At 35.4% G+C, this 17,673-nt stretch overlaps 1 protein-coding gene across 5 annotated transcripts in view; it reads right to left on the bottom strand.

Moving 5' to 3' along the window:
- NIPBL (NIPBL cohesin loading factor) overlaps positions 1-17,673 on the bottom strand; it is a 200,222-nt gene that overhangs the window by 23,049 nt on the left and 159,500 nt on the right. For all 5 annotated transcript variants that reach the window (XM_036074669.2, XM_078066647.1, XM_078066650.1 and 2 more), the window contains 4 exons: positions 17,437-17,583; positions 14,388-14,522; positions 13,452-13,550; positions 12,072-12,125 (listed from right to left, as the gene is read on the bottom strand). In XM_036074669.2, the coding sequence (XP_035930562.2) occupies positions 12,072-12,125; positions 13,452-13,550; positions 14,388-14,522; positions 17,437-17,583 (435 nt within the window). The remainder of the gene's footprint in view (positions 1-12,071; positions 12,126-13,451; positions 13,551-14,387; positions 14,523-17,436; positions 17,584-17,673) is intronic.

The raw sequence follows: 17,673 nt of genomic DNA, 5'->3' as shown, positions 1-17,673 counted from the left end.
GTGACCTTCCTTAATGCTCAGTGCTAGCTGGATTATTTTAAAGAATTAGAATTCCATTCTTCATTATTTCAAGTCCTTTGATAGCTCAAAAAAGTATGAGTTAATTACATTTTTTTTTATATAATTGTAACTTCATCTGAATTGCACCTTCAATTTTATAATTATAAAACATAAGCTAGATTTCTTTTCTGTATTATCCTTTGCCAACTTATTAATAAACAATGTAAGAAAAGTGTTAGGAATGATGAGATGAGGAGAAAAGATCAGTCTAACTATAGCCAAAAAATAAAACAAGTTCAAACTTTTATAATCATAGGTCAATTGTAAAGTCATCTACGGTGTATTTGTTTTGTTAATGCAGACTAGTTAATACAACTCTGGAGATATTAAAGAAGTTGAAATGTGTATTTGATTTTCATGAAGAGTTCCCGTGCTGTCCAATATAACTTGCTGCAGTGATGGAAATGTTCTTTATCTGTGCTGTCCAATATGGTTGCCACAAGACATATGCAGCTACTAAACACGTGAAATGTTGGTAGTATGACTGAAGAATTAAAATCAAATAAAAACAAAAATTCAAATTAAGTTAAAAAAACACATGTGGCTAGTACTGGATAGCTCAAGTTTAAACTTTCACTACAAGATGCACAAATGATTAAAACAATTGACAGCAATCAGTATAACATAACACATATGTTGCCCCATCCTCTTCAATTTAAATAAATCAAAAAAGAAAATTCCAATTTTCAGTTTCAACCCTGTACAGCAAATTCTACTTGTCCTACTCCATAACTCAATTCCTTAAGCAGCTACTAAAATCACATGCTAGCCTTTTCCAGGCAGGAGCAGAAAACAATCTCCTCTTCCTTATTTTTTCTTTCCCCTCTCCAAGAGATCAAGTATACACAAAAGTATAAATCCTAGATTTTGGTTCATGACACACCATTAATACTGCTATGTGCTCTTTTGTTTACTTATAAAAATATTGTACTATGAACCCAACTCAAGAACAAGAATATTTCCATGGACTTTTATTTTCCCAATGTGTTCCTTCCCTTATTCCACTTTCCTGTGTCACTTCAAGGTAACCACTATCAGGAATTTTATAATTTCCTTGCTTAAAAAAATTGTGTAAGCTGTATACTGTTTATAGTTTTGCCTGATTTTCAACTTTCTAAAAGGTATCATGCTAGATGCAGTCTTCTGGACTTGCCTTGTTCACTCAACATTATGTCCCTAACTGTAATCCAGGTTGTTGCAAATGACTGTATTTTATTCATTTTAACTGATAAGCAACAGGCTACTGTGTGTCCATACTGCAATTAATTTAGCTATTCTGAAGACAGGTTAATTACACTTTTTAGTGGCATAATGAGCATTCTTTTATTTGTCTCCTGGCACACATATGCAAGATTTTCTTGGGTATATACTTGAAGTGGAATTGTTAGGTCACAGGTTATATAACTGTTCAATTTTATGCTGTATTTTTTCAAATTGGTTGTAGTATTAATAGTTTAAGAGATACTGTTTAATCCATCTCTTTTCCATTATTTGTTATCATCTGACTTCTCAATTTCTGCCAATCGAATGTAAAACATAGTCTTGATTTGTATTTTCCGTATTATTAATGAAGTTGAACACTGTATAGGCCATATGTGCTATTTCTCATATGAAATGCCTATTCATGACTTTTACTTATTTTCCTACTCGGACTCTTGCCTTATGTTAGTTTATAGAAGAGGAGTTCTTCACATATGCTTAATAATGATCCTTTTTTCCATGTTTCATGTGTGTCAAGTATCGTTTCCCACTTTGTGACTTGTGTTTTTGCTTTAAGATGTCTTTTGATTCAGAAATGTACTCCCTTTCAACACAGTGAAATTTATCAATCTTTTAAGGTTAATGGTTTTGGAACTGAAGAAATCTTTCCTTACAGAAAGGTCAAAAATATATTCACATATATTATCTTCTAAAGGTTTTAAAGATTTTCTTTAATCTATATGGAGGTGATTACTGAGTGAAGTAGGAATCAATTCTTTTTTTTTTTTTTAAGAAATTTGAGAGAGAGAGAGAGAGTGCGTGCGCACGCGGGTGCGGGGGTAGGTAGGGGGAAGGGCAGAGGGAGAGGGAGAAAGAATCTCAAGCAGGATCCCCACTGAGCACGGAGCCTGACATGGGGCTCGATCTCATGACCCTGAGATCATGACCCGAGCAGGAACCAAGAGTTGGACACCTAGCCAACTGAGCCACCAAGGGGCTCCAGAAGTAGGAATCAATTCTTAAAAAAAAAAAAAAACAAAATACCTTATGGATAGCCAATTGTTCCAGCCCCATTTACTGAGAGCTCCATTCTTTCCCCATTAACTGCAGTGCCACTTCTATTTTATAAGTACATCCTAAATATGTGGAGGCTTATTTTTGGGCTCTCCATCTTGTTCTATTGGTATATTTAGTACCACACTACCTTAACTACTGCATCTTTAAAAATAAGTCCTTAGAAATGACAATTATTTTTAGTTCTCTGCTTTTCCACATATATTTTACAATCACCTCAACATATCTGAGGACTATTTTTTTCTTTTATTTATTTATTTTAAAGCAGGCTCCACACCCAGCATGAAGCTTGAACTCACGACCCTGAGATAAAAAGTAGCATGCTCTACCGATTGAGCCAGCCAGGTGTCCCTTGACGACTATTTTTTATTTTGATGAGATCTCTAAACATATTCCCATTTTGCATGATTTTCATTTTAGGTTTATAGTTATTTTCTGTCAGATTTTATTCCTAGTTTATTAGAAGTTATCATTCAAAGTTATTACATTTTATCAAAAATTTTTCCTGTGTTCCCTGGAATGATTACTTATTTCTTCTTCTTTAGTGTTAAATCATACATACACACTGATGTTAAGCCAGCCGTATGCTTATATATGCATAAGTGCATGTATATATGTATACACATGTATACATACACACACATCTGTATCCATCTTATTTTTGATGTATTTCAAAGTAAATTGTAAACGGCATACTCTTTTTTTCCCTTTGAGATAAAATTTACACAAAAGGAAATGTACAAATCTTTAGTGTTCATTTCCTCAGTTTCATTAAGTGCATTCGCCATTAGAACTCAAACTCCTATCAAAATACAGAACAGTGATCTACATCTTTAGCTTATATCAGAATCATCTGGAGAGACTATAAAATATAGAATGGTGGGCCCACCCTCAGAATTACTGGGGTAAAGCCTTAGAATTCGTATATCTAACAAGTTGCAGATTAAATCTCAGTAACTTTTAGAACCACTGATAGAGGCTTTTACCATCATCCTTGAAAAGTTCCCTCATGTTACTTCCCAATCAATCCCTGACCCCCTGCAATCACTCTTCTGAGTTTTTCCAATACAGATTAATTTTGACTCTCCTAGAACTTCATATAAATGGAATCAGAACATGTATTCTTCTGTGTGAGGCTTCCTTCACTCTGCATAATGTTTTTATTATTCACCTAAGTTGTATTATCAACAGTTTGTTCCTTTATGATGTGGAATACTATGAAACTGTGTGGATATATCAGTATTTTTACTCATTCACTGGTTGATGGACAGTATTTGATTATAAACAAAACCAAATTGCTCCTTCAACACTTTAGAATAATCTCCTCAGCTTAAATATCCAATTTCATGCTTGAAGTTCTACCTTTCACAAAACACTAGAACAAGGACACAATTCAGTCAAGTTCTCTGCCACTTTATAACAAAGACAGCTCTGTTGTCCAATAGCATGTTTCTCATTTCCGTCTGAGACCCCATCAGAATGGCCTTTACTGTCGGTACTTCTACCAACATTCTGTACATGATTATATGTATTCTCTAAGAAGACAAAAGCTTTCTCTACAGCTTCTTTTCTCTCTGAGCCCTCACCAGAATTGCCTTTCAATGTCTCTTGAAATATCAGCTTTTTCTAGTATGCACATCAAAACTCTTCTAATCTCTACATATTATCCAGTTCCAAAGCCACTTCCACATTATTTGTTTTCAGCCGCATCTTACTTTTAGGTACCAATTTCTGTCTTAGCTTGGGCTGCTATAACAAATACTATAGACTAGGTGACTTAAACAGAAATTTATTTCTCACAGCTCTGGAAGTTAGGAAATCTAAGACCAAGGTGCCAGCATCATCTGGTGAAGATCCTTTTCCTAGCCTGCAGATGACAGTCTTCTTGTATACTTATATGGCAGAGAGCAGAGAGAGATCATCTCTCTTGTGTCTCTTCTTAGAAGGGCATTAATCTGATTCACAAGGGCTCCACCCTTGTGATCTAATCATCTCCCAAAGGCCCCACCTTTGTATCACACTAGGGATTAGGCTTCAACATATGAATTTTGGAGACACACAAACATTCTGTCCACAGCATTCTCTGAGGAATCCTCTTGAGGAAGGAGTCCCATACTCTATGGAAAATATACTGTTAATTTTTTCCCTAACCTTCCCCAAAGGGACCTATGGTCTTTCATCAGGTTAACTGTACATTGGAGAAAAGGAAATGATCAGACCTTTTAGGGATTATTAGATGCTGGTTCTGAGCTGGCACTAATTCCAGGAGACCCTAAAGGTTCCTTTAGGGTAGAGGTGGAGTTTGGAGGTCTTGTGGTCAATGGAGGTATAACTCTGGTCTGTTTCACATTGAGTCCAGTGGGTCCCCAAACACATCCTGTGATTATTTCTCAGTACCAAAATGAAAAATTGGAATAGATATACGCAGCAGCTGACAGAATCCCCACATTGGTTCTTTGATCCATGCAGTGAGGGCTATTATGGTGGGAAAGGCCAAGTGGAAGCCACGAGGAATGCTTCTACCCAGGAAAATAGTATATTGAAAGCAATACTACATTACTGGAGGGGCTGTCAAGATTAGTACTATCATCAAAGACTTGAAGGATGCAGAGACGGTAATTCACACTACCTTCTCATTCAACTCACTTAATTGGCCTGTGCAGTAGACAGGCAGCATTTTGTTCTTACTGGAACAGACACTCTGGATACAGACTTGCCTTCCCTGCATGCAGTGCTCCTGCCAAAACTACTACCTGTAGATTTATAGAATGCCTTATTTACTGTCATGGTATTCTACACAGAATTACTTTTGATCAATGAAGCAAGTGGCTTATAGAACATGGAATAGACTTTTGAAGAGTTACATATAGCACCAGATACATGGCAATATCTTGCATGGCTGGGGCAAGATTCTCCAGAAGGCTCTATATGCTCTGAATCAGCATCCAATATTTGGAGCTGTTTAGCCCACAACCAGGATTCACAGACCAGAAATCTGCAAGGGGTGGAAATGGGAGTGGCATCACTCACTATTACCTCTAGTGACCCGCTAGCAAAATTTTTGCTTCTGGCAACTTTATGCTTTGCTGACCTAGAGGTTTTAGTTCCAGAAGGAGCTTCCACCAGGAGACACAACAATGATCCCACTGAATTGGAAGTTAAGATTACCAACCAACTACTTTGGGCTCCTCATGCCTCTGAATCAACAGGCAAGGAAGGGATTAGGGTACTGGCTGGAGTGACTGACTAGACTACTACTCTATAATGGAGGTAAGGAAGAGTATGTCTGGAATATAGGAGATCCCTCAGGGCAACTCTTAGTATTACCATCTCCTGTGATTAAGGTCAATGGAAGACTATACCAACCCAACCCAGGCAGGACTACTAGTGGTACAGACCGTTCAGGAATGAAGTCATGGGTCACCCCACTATGAACCAAGACCAGGTGAGGTCCTTGTTGAAGGGAAAGGGAATAGACAGTGGGCAGAAGAACGCAGCCATGAACACATTACAAGGTATAGAAACAAAAACTTTAACTGTCATGAGCATTTTCTACTTAATTTTTTCCTCTTATTCCCTTACCATAGAACATAAGAGGTACTGACTTCATATCATAGTATATTTAAGTCATGGGATATCAAGGAGAAGAGTAAATATCACTCAAGGACTTAATTTTTTCTCCTGGGAAAGAGGTTAGTGCATTTTCGGTTGTATGCAGGATAGCTGTATCATGTTAGGTGGAACTATGACCTTGTTACTGTTTTTTGGAAATGAAGTATGGTTAAAGAGATGTATATAGGTGCCAAGTTGACAAAGTGGATTTGTGATGGTTAATTTTATGTGTCAGCTTGACTGGGCCATGGAATGCCCAGTTATTTGGCTAAATATTACTTCTGGATATTGGTGAGGATGTTTCTAGATGAAATTCACATTTGAATTGGTGGACGCAGTAAAGCAGACCATCCTCTCTAATTTGGGTGGGTATCACACAAGCCATTGAGGGCCTGAATAGAACAAAAGGTGGAGGAAGGAAGAAACCGACTATTCTCTGTCTGAGTTGGGACATCAGTTTTCTCTTGCACTCCAACTGGGATTTATACCATTGGCTACCCTGGTTCAGGCCTTCAGACACAGACTGAACTACACCAGTAGCTTTTCTGGACTTCTAGCTTGCAGACAGCAGATTTTGGGATTTAAGAGCCTCCACAATTGCATGAGCCAATTAAAACCTTTTCTCTCTCCTCTCGGTATCTTGTTAGTTCTGCTTCTCTGGAGAACCTTAGTACATGACCCTTCCATGTCAATCCCTGGCCCTCTGCAACCACTCTTCTGAATTTTTCCAATACAGACTAGTTTTTGCCTCTCCTAGAATTTTATATAAATGGAATCAGAATATGTACTCTTCTGTGTAAGTCTTCTTCACTCTGTGTAATGTTATTATTATTCATCTAAGTTGCTGTATGTTTCAGTAGTCTCTTCCTTTAAGATGTAGGGTACTGTTAAATTACATGAATATACCAATTTTCCTATTCATTCAATGGTTGATAGAGTATTTGACTAAACTTTAAGGACATCTTGTTTTAGATTACAAAGACCAGGAACACATGAAATATAGGTTATTCAAGTTTTTTCAACTACCTGTATTTTCTGTTTTAAAGATTTTATTCATTTATTTGAGAAAGAGAGAGAGAGCAGGCGCATTGAGAGAGAGCACATGTCGGGGAGGAGAGGGGTAGAGGGAGAGAGAGTAGCAGACTCCCACCTGAACAGGGAGCCCGACATACATGGGGCTTGATCCCAGGACTCCGGGATCATGACCTGAACCCAAGGCAGATGCTTAACCCACTGAGTCACCCAAGCGCCCCACCTGTTATTTTCTTATAAATTAAAAAAGGACCATAGTCTTGGTTCATAAGCAATGAAAATGAGTGGCACTAGAAAATCAATTCAATTTTTGTGTACCTGTCATAGGGATATGATAGTGGTTTAAATTAGACTACTTTATAGAAATAAAAAAATGCAAGGACTTTCATGATAGAAATTTTTCTTTCACATGCTACTGAAAAATGGCAAAAAAAGCTATGAATTCATTAAAGGTTATGAAGGCAATGAATCTGCATACATTTAAAGTGTGTATGTATATATAACATATTAACAAAATTATTTAGTTGGTGGACAGTTTGGTGCATGTCTGATTTTGAAGCTATAGTACTCTAAGTTTCCCTAAAAAAACAAACAAACCACATTCCATGAGTTGAGAATCACTGATCCATAAACTCACTCAACATACAAATAATAAAAATGAGAAATAGTGGAAACTGGATGGAGTGGAATGTGTATATGAGCTCATGTGGAAATAGTTGAAGTGTGTTAATTATTTTTTTTTTTAAGATTTTATTTATTTATTTGATAGAGAGAGAGGGGGGAACACAAGCAGGAGAGCAAGAGAGGGAGAAGCAGGCTCCTCACTGAGCAGGAAGCCCGATGTGGGGCTCAATCCCAGGACCCTGGGATCATGATCCGAGAGGAAGGCAGACACTTAACCAGCTGAGCCACCCAGGCGCCCGAAGTGTGCTAATTATTCTTTAAAAATATATATATATAATTCTTTAATTATATATTAAAAAAAAAAATATATATATATATTTTAAACTCTACCCCCAGTGTGGGCTCAAACTCACAACCCCAAGATCAAGAGCTGTATGCTCTACCAACTGAGCCAGCCAGGCGTACCCATGTGCACTAATTATTCTTGACTCAAGAATTTCCAATGATTCTAGTAGTCCATTCTCTACATCCTTCCTAGCCTCTCTTAAAAGTTATGCATACATGTTGTTATAACTGCTATAACTGTTACATGCATCTATAATAAATATTTTTAAGCTTTATTTCTTTCATTAAACTAAATTCTGCTAGTCTAATGACTGTATCTCAAAGTCACAGTGTAACTGATAAACTAAACTGTTGTCAGAAACTAAAGTAAAATTAGACAATAGGGAGAAAGGACTGAATGAACAACTAGCTAAAGAGGACTAGAAAGTAAAGATATAAAGAACATAGAACTTACTGCTAAGAGATTATAAATCTAGTCATCTCCTTTCTGCTTCTAACTTGCCAATAATACATACGGATATTATCTTAGATCCTTTTTTGGAATACTAAATAATGACATTTCTGATAGTGACAATTAATTCATACTCACTTATTGTAATTATCAGATGAAACATGTGGTTGTAGAGTCCTTTAGAAATTATTATGTCCCATCTGGAATGGCTGACATAAATATAACTAAGATGGTCACAATGCTTTGTAATATACAGCTAATTATTTGACTTAGGAGGGAAATGATATCAAATATGTAAAATTATGAAATAAAAGATGATATATGGAAGATGATTTAGGAAGAGAACCTAAGATATTATAGACTGAAGAACATAAGCAAATACCATGAAGATGTTTAAAAAAGGCATCTTAAAAATTTTTTTAAAAGCAACGTATTACTGCACACCATCAGATGGCTAAAGTTAAAATGAATGACAAAGGGAGGTGGGAGGGATGGGGTGGCTGGGTGATAGACATTGGGAAGGGTATGTGCTATGGTGAGCGCTGTGAATTGTGCAAGACTGTTGAATCACAGATCTGTACCTCTGAAACAAATAATGCAATATATGTTAAGGAAAAAAAAAGAAGAAGATAGCGGGAGGGGAAGAATGAAGGGGGGGAAATCAGAGGGGGAGATGAACCATGAGAGACGATGGACTCTGAAAAACAAACTGAGGGTTCTAGAGGGGAGGGGATGGGGGATGGGTTAGCCTGGTGATGGGTATTAAAGAGGGCACGTTCTGCATGGAGCACTGGGTGTTATGCACAAACAATGAATCATGGAACACTACAACAAAAACTAATGATGTAATGTATGGTGATTAACATAACAATAAAAAATTAAAAAAAAAAAGAATGACAAAACCAAGTATGGGTGAGAATGTAGAACACTGGAACATTGCTGGTAGAAATACAAAATGGTTCAGCGATTTTGGAAAGAGTCTGGCAGTTTCTTACTCACCACATGACCCAGCAATTGCACTCATACGAATTTACCCAAGAAAAATAAAAACACACATCCACACAAAAACTTGCACACAAATATTCATGGCAGCATTATTCAGAAAAGTCTAAACTGGAAACACAAATCCATAAATTTGTGAGTTCATAAAGAAATTACCATACATCTGTACTACTAATAATAGTCAGCAGTAAGAATGAATAAAATATTAGTATACCAGCAACATTTTGCTAATTAAAAGAAGTCAAACACAAAAAAACTACATGTTGTATGTATGATTCCACTGATATGAAATTCTACAAAAGGCATAACTGTAGTGACAAAAAGTAGACAGGTGGTTTCCCAGGGCCGAGGGAAGAGGACCAACTACAAAGAGTCACAAAGAAGCTTTGAAGGGTGATATTCTGTATCTTGATTGTGCCTCAAGAAAATAATTTTGATGACTGTTAAAAATATCGTTAAACATACAGAAGTAAACAGAAATAAATGGACTTAACTAGACAATAGATTGTTGATATAATCAAACAGAAAAAATTTATTTCAAGAAGGGCTTTTAATGGGGTGCCTGGGCGGCTCAGTAAATTGAGCATATGACTCTTGATTTTGGTGCAGGTCATGATCTCAGGGTTGTGAGATGGAGCCCGCTTAAGATTCTCTCTCTCCCTCTCCCTCTGGCCCTCCACCCCCTTCAAAAAAAAAAAAGAAGATAGACTTTTAATAATATATCTTTAGTAAGCTATAGATAAAAAGAAACGCAAAGCAATCTTAAAAACTGTATCCAATAATGTTATTGTTAATATAGTAGGACAAAGCAAGTAAGAAATTATGTTCCTTTCCTTGGGAACCAAGATTTTTAGCCTAAAGCAAAGAATAAAACCAAAGAAATAGACTTTCATAATAAAAAATTTGAATAAAACAATCAATATAAATTCTTGATTTATTTTTGCCTTTCTAAAAAATACACATTTTTTAGCTCTATCCTCTGGAAAAGGCCCAAAGCTATGATAACCCATTAGCAAAGAACATCTGCAGCATCCAAATCCAAATTAGGGCTCTTTGGAAAAATGGCTGATTTCAGGTTTGGGGCAGAAAATGTGCAAGTTGAGTCTAGGACATCTTGTAGAGGCAAAAAGTGATCAGGTTACAAAAGAGTAATAAGGTTGTATCAAAAGGATACAAGACCAACCTGAAGGGGCTACCACTGGGCAAAGATGGAACAATCTGAACTTCAAAAAGACTTATGATTACAACATTTTAAATATAAAGACAGGGCAGCTCGGTGGCTCAGTTGGTTAAACGTCTGACTTGATTTCGGTTCAGGTCATGATCTCAGGGCTGTGAGATCGAGCCCTGCAAAAGGCTGGCGCTGGGCATGGAGCCTGGTAAAGATTCTCTCTCTCCCTCTCCTTCTGCCCTTCCCCCTCCTAAATAAAATAAAATATAAAGACATACAAATCTGTTCATTTATGCTGATATTAAAAAAATGAACAAACTCATTATAATAGGTACACCAGGCTGACAACATCTAAACTGAAAGATCACTGAAAGTAGGATAAACAAACATGTGCCTCCTGATGTGATGCAGTAATATTCAGCATCATCTATGAAGTATCTTGTCTCCTACTCCCAAAACTGAACTTCAATATTATTAAGGCTCTAGATCTAAGAGTCTACAGAAATAAATAAATAAATAAATAAAAATGGTGAATAGAGGAACAACTTAAATGACACCAGAAGGAAAACATCTATGAAATCTAGAATGTGGGACATTCTATAGGAAAACATATAAGTGGCATGAAAAAAAGAGAGGTGAGGGGTCGACTATCATAGATTAAGAGAAGAGACTTAAGAGCCATATCAACCAAAGCAACTGCAAACCAAATATACAAATACATTTTTGAGACAATCAGGGAAATATGAACATTGAATAGGTAATTAGATATTAGGGAATAACTTATTAATGTTTATTTTGATATAGATGATAATGATATTCTGGTTACTTTTTTAAAGTAATTTCTGTTAAAGATAGACATTAAAATGTTTATGGTGAAATGATATAAAGTATGGGGTTTGCTTTAGAAGTATTATAACAAGAAAAAATAATTTAAAAAAATATAGGGGTAGGATTAGAGATAAAATAAGATTGGGAAAATGCTGATAATTTTTGAAGCTGGGTGATGGGTACTTCTATCTATTTAAAAATTTCTGAAATAAAAAATTCATAGGAAGATAAACATTTCCATTATGAGATTTTTAAAGAATAGCAATTGTGGTTTAATTCTATACTATTATAGGAAATTCTACACATTTTTATAACATGTCAAATAATGTAAATATGTATTTAACGCAATCTGTAAATCTGTAGATTTCATGTCTAACATTTAAATTAAAGGGATAAGAAAAAAATAATTATCTGGACGGCAGAGAAGACAGAATTTCAATTACTGATTTAGAAAACTTACTTATAACAGGCAATTGAATAATTGATTAAATAGGGATATTAACCAACACATTCAGCCTAATATACTGAAATAATAATAATAATAAATGTTCTCCCTCAAAAGGCAAATTCTTAAAAAATAACTGAAAAGGTTCTTTTAAATCATAAAGCTTACAAAGAACTGACCTACTAAATTTCATGTTATTTGTTATCAGGAGTCAAAATAACACTCACGTTTTGAAGGAGTTGCTCAAACCAGTCATATCCAGTATCTCTGCATGCTGCAACCTAAGTGGGAAAATATGGTGAAACTATCAAAATTAGAAATTTATTTAAAAATCTGAAAAAAAAACAAAAACCAAACCTTTGCTATGTTTTAGCCTGAGGTATATAAATGTCTCAATGCTCTCATTTAAAAAATTATTTTTAAAGTAAAGTGTTCTTTTAGTAAACCAATAATTTACCAATGCTAAACAATTTTATTTTAAAAACACTTTAGAAGATATTCAAGAAATTAGTTTAATGTATTGAAATTAAATAAGGTATTACAGGAAAGGTGGATGGGAGGATGGGTGAAATAGGTGAGGGGGATTCAGGAGTGCATCTGTTGTGATGAACACTGGGTGATGTATGGAAGTGCTGAATCACTATATTGTATACTGGAAACTCTTATTACACTGTATGTTAACTAACTAGAATTAAATAAAAACTTAAAAAATATATGATATTACATTTTGAATTATAACTTCAATTAGTCAGAAAAATCTGTAAGGTTTAAAACAACACAAATAGAAATGTTTGCTTATTATTTTCCTTCTAGGTAGCAGATTTAAAAGACATGAGTGAAACAGAGATGAACTCGTAAAAAACTTATGTTCAAAACATAAAAAGTATTCTGGGTCAAAAAAGTTTATAGCTTATGTGTATAATTAAACATAATGAAACTAATCTTAACTCATGTTTTCTGAAAAAGTACTATCTCATTTGAGGTTGCTATCCCTAAGCTACTGTTACCTATTCATCCACTTCTCCTCCCCCTCTCAGTTTTCAGTCAGTGGAGGAATATGGAAAATTTCAGTATCAGTGCTTGTAAGTAAACGAATGCCAAGAAGTGGTTATGTAGAAATACCAATCTCGTCTTCTTTGCAGCCCTTGAGTATCTCCAGAAATGTAAAGTAAGGGAAGTACAGTTCACCCTGAACAATGCAGGGTTTAGGGATGCTGACCCCTTGCACAGTTGAAAATCTGTGTATAACTTTAATTTCCCTAAAACTTAACTTTTAATAGCCTACTGCTGACCCGAAGCCTTACCAATAACAAAAACAGTTGATTAACACATATGTTGTATGATATATGTATTATATACTATACTCTTACAGGATTGGAGTAAGCTAGAGGAGAGAAAACAGTAGTAAAAAAAATCGTAAGGAAGAGAAAACTGTATTTACTGAAATAAATCCGTGTATAAGTGGACCTGTGCAGCTGAAGGGTCAACTGTAGTATTAAATGTCAAGATTAAGCAAGTATCTCATCATTGTCTCTCTCTTTGTATGAGGGGGTAGGCCTAAACTAGGTTTGCACCCACAGGGACCACACCTTTGTTTGAGTCCTTACCACATCAGTGATGTTTAAAATTTTCCTTGTCATTGCTTCTTTGTCATTGTGTGGAGTTGGAGTAAACCAGAGTTTTTGGAATGTTTCATTTACTAATTTCTAGAAGAAAGAAAATTTCAAACTACACAACTACAACAAACATGGCAAAATTCTCAATCCCAAATTCTCATTAAAACCCAAAACAAAGTTGGGGCACCCGGCTGGTTCAGTCACTAGAGCATGCAACTCTTGATCTCTGGGTCATGAGTTCAAGCCCCATGGTGGGCAAAGAATTTATTAAAAAAAAAAAAAAAAAGTCCCAAACAAAGCTATAAATAACTAATCAAAACATAAACTACCATGAATTTTTGGCATGAATTTCTCAGTTTTTAAAAACAATCATCAATTTCTTAAATTTATAATCTTTTTCAATTGGTAAAAATTTTAAACAGGTGATACTATCCCTAGCCTAGGAAAGCTGCATAGTATACCCTCAAATGTTTTTGATCAAACTAAAAAATATTTTTACTACTTTTGGGGAGAAGTTGCTAAAAACAAACACAAAAGCAAATACAGGGATAATCATATACACATAAATTCTTTAATGAACAAGATCAAACTTTCAAAGAAGTATTTATTAACTTAGAAAACCAAATACATACCACTTGAAAATTAATTTGATAATAAACTTCCTGCATATAATGTAATCACTACAATGACATTAAATATTATAATTCAATTAGTTGAGATCAGATTTTATTTATGTAAGATCTAGAAATAAAAATGTAAGAAAGTATGTGTTTTTTGAATTTATAATCTAAAAATGTTGACTCACTTGTAAAGGTTTTGTAAGTCATATTTTACATATATACCAACAAAATTTAGATACAATAAACATTAAATTATTTAAAACACTAATGAAAAATGAATTTTAAAGTAGTCACCATTTCATCTTACCTTAATGCCCTCTTCATCATTGACTCTGCGAATCATTTTTACACACATTTCCGTAATTTTTGGAAATGTTGGTTGTTCAATACAGATGTCTCTTAGAATCTTTATTACCCTTTTCCTGACACTGATACCAGTATCCTAAGAACAGAAAAGTATTTTTAAGTATCAGAATAATCAAGCTGCTCAGATGTATGAAATGTGATAAAATGAAATTAGAAAATAAATACCATCAAGCAGTCTACTGACTATTAACATGATAAAGATGGTCTATATATTTCTTCTTTCTATGCTTTCTTATTACTGTTACTACAAATATGGGTTATTATATTGTTTTACTTTTAAAATATGATATCCAAGACATGCAAAAATATTAAACAGCACTGAACACGAGACTAGGACATAAGCTCACCAAAATTAAATGGGGTAACAAATATGAAGCTTTTAGAATAGTGGCACTTAAACAGCATATGAAGTATTTTTTTTTTTTTTAAGATTTTATTTATTTATTTGACAGAGAGAAACACAGAGAGAGAGGGAACACAAGCAGGGGGAGTGGGAGAGGGAGAGGGAGAAGCAGGCTTCCCGCCGAGCAGGGAGCCCGATGCGGGGCTCGATCCCAGGACTCTGGGATCATGACCTGAGCCGAAGGCAGATGCTTAACGACTGAGACACCCAGGCGCCCTGCATATGAAGTATTTTTAACAAAAGTGTTAAATCTAAATCTAATCGAACCATTGTCCCAATCATCTTATAGTTAATAAGAAATGAGGAAATAACAAGACTGACTCTGGCCTGTTTAAATGAGTCAATGTCATGGGGAAAGTGTATAAAAAAGAGAGAATACTCTAAATTTTATTTTATTTTTTTTAAAAGATTTTATTTATTTGACAGAGACAGCGAGAGCAGGAACACAAACAGGGGGAGTGGGAGAGGGAGAAGCAGGCTTCCCGCTGAGCAGGGAGCCCGATGTGGGACTCAATCCCAGGACTCTGGGATCATGACCTGAGCCGAAGGCAGCCGTTTAACGACTGAGCCACCCAGGCGCCCAATACTCTAAATTTGAAAACATGATCATCAAATGCAAAGTATGATCTTTGACTGGATTCTGTTTAAAAAAAAAAAAAAAAGAGAAAATAAATTTTTTCCACCAATTTTTGAGACAGTTGGAGAATTTGAATATAAACTGGTGATTAGATGTATATATTATTTATTTATTTATTTATTTATTTATTTATTTTTTATTTTTTAAGATTCATTTATTTATTTGAGAGAGCGAGAATGAGAGAGAGAGAGAGAGTAGAGGGGGGAGGGTTAGAGGGAGAAGCAGGCTCCTCGCCGAGCAGGGAGCCCCATGTGGGACTCGATCCAGGGACTCCAGGATCATGACCTGAGCCGAAGGCAGTCGCTTAACCAACTGAGCCACCCAGGCGCCCGATTAGATGTATTTAGAGACTGTTAATTTGGTTGGGTGAGATAATGGTTTTTGTTTATAAGGGCAGTACCCACATTTTTTGGAGAGGTAGGCTGAAGTATCCAAAGAAGTAGCAAAATGTTTAATTTAAACTAATTTAGCAAAAAATATAGATGAAATATGGTGGTAGATACATGAGTGTTCACTGCACTTAACTCTTAACTTCACAAATTTTCATAATTAAAGAGTTTTAAAAATAAATAAAAAGCATTGGACACTTAATGTACAAATTATTTCCATTGTGCATTCTGACAATCGTGAAAATATTTTAGGATATACTACTTGGGTAGGTGCTGTCAGTTCATTAGCTTTGAGAATCTTCTTGATTTCGCCTTTCATTCTTGAAAAGACTAAGGCACTAAAAGGAAAAAATTTCTTCCACTCTTTCCTTAAATTCTGTTTCAATCAAGATTTTATGCTAGTTGAAGCTGAAATTATCTTGAACTCTCAGTCACATAATATTCTGATAGCAGACTAAAGGTGATAAACTCTTGTCACTGTGGGAACACCCAATCCTGTGCCTGACACACTTCTGTTAACAGACGTCAGTATGCCTACAGTGGGTGATGTGGAGATTCCACAGATATTCTGTAATGCCAATATTTCCTGTTTCCTTTTATTATCCAGGAAAAGGCTTCAGGACCAGAGAATTCCATGACATACAAGAAAAGAATATCTTAGAATAGTATTTCTTAAGTTTGTTCTTAAGACTCAAATGGCTTTCTCATTTCATTTGCAGGTATCTAAAGTTTGCCATAATTCAGCTTTAAGGAAACATGCAGATATACACAAAGGATCCAAAAATATAGTCAGATACCAAAATTCTGCACTTAGCTCTCAATGAAATAGTTCTTCTTGTTTATATACATACATACAAATTTATTCTAGATTCCTGTCCAAAATATTTATGCCATTGTAGTTCCTATCATTTACTCAGTGTAAACTTGCCCCATTAAAAGGCAGTACTACTTGAAAAAAGGAGCCCAATTTTCGACAATGATTTGTTTTACAGTATCGAGCAGTCCTCCTCTTGAAACATGCCCTTCTTCAGTTCTTTGGGCCTGGGGCTGAGTGGGTTTGAAATCGGTGTCTCCTGCCCTTGCTGGCACTCCGTCCAATCATTAGGACTCTTAACTCTCAGCTCAAGGTAAGGTAGGAATGGAGGACCTTTTTTCTACTTTCTAAATCTGGGAGACTGGAGATGAGAATCTGCCCAATACTTTGCTGTCCAGCCACCGCTTTCTGGATTCGATTCTTGGCACCAGGAGTACCTGCCAGCTTCCCCTGCCTTCCAACCCACTGACTTGTCAGCACTCTAGGGTCACAAACCTTAGCTTTTAATTCTCAATCTGGTTTAAACTGTCTTTAGGGTGGATATGTGAAATAAACATTGACAGGTTTTCTGGGGGTTGGGGGGGGAGAAACATGTCCCCCTTTAGAAAGTTGCTACAGTATAGAGATTAGGCAATATAAATACATGACTGATATCTACTCTTCTAGTTTAACAATTAAAAAAAATGTGATACTAGAAAGGCAAAATTATATTTATGAATCATAATAAAAATGACAAAACAAACATACCAATATTCTTTCAATCAGCATATCATAATACTGCTCAGCAAGCTGAGGTCGACAAAGAACAAATCGACCTAATAATTCTACTGCTGCTTCTCGAACACTAGTGGAGTTATCCATTAATCGTCCATGAACTCCTCGTTGCATATCAAGCTAAAGGAAAATGAAGAAAATATAATTTATACTAAGTAGAGCTAATATTTTAACTTGAATGCAGTACTCAAATAAGAAGAATCATTTGTG

The sequence above is a fragment of the Halichoerus grypus genome, chromosome 2 (genome assembly GCF_964656455.1).
Source record: "Halichoerus grypus chromosome 2, mHalGry1.hap1.1, whole genome shotgun sequence".
In the NCBI taxonomy this organism is placed as follows: Eukaryota; Metazoa; Chordata; class Mammalia; order Carnivora; family Phocidae; genus Halichoerus; species Halichoerus grypus.
Note: the sequence above shows the minus strand (reverse complement) of the source record. Positions and strands in the feature narration are given on the sequence as shown.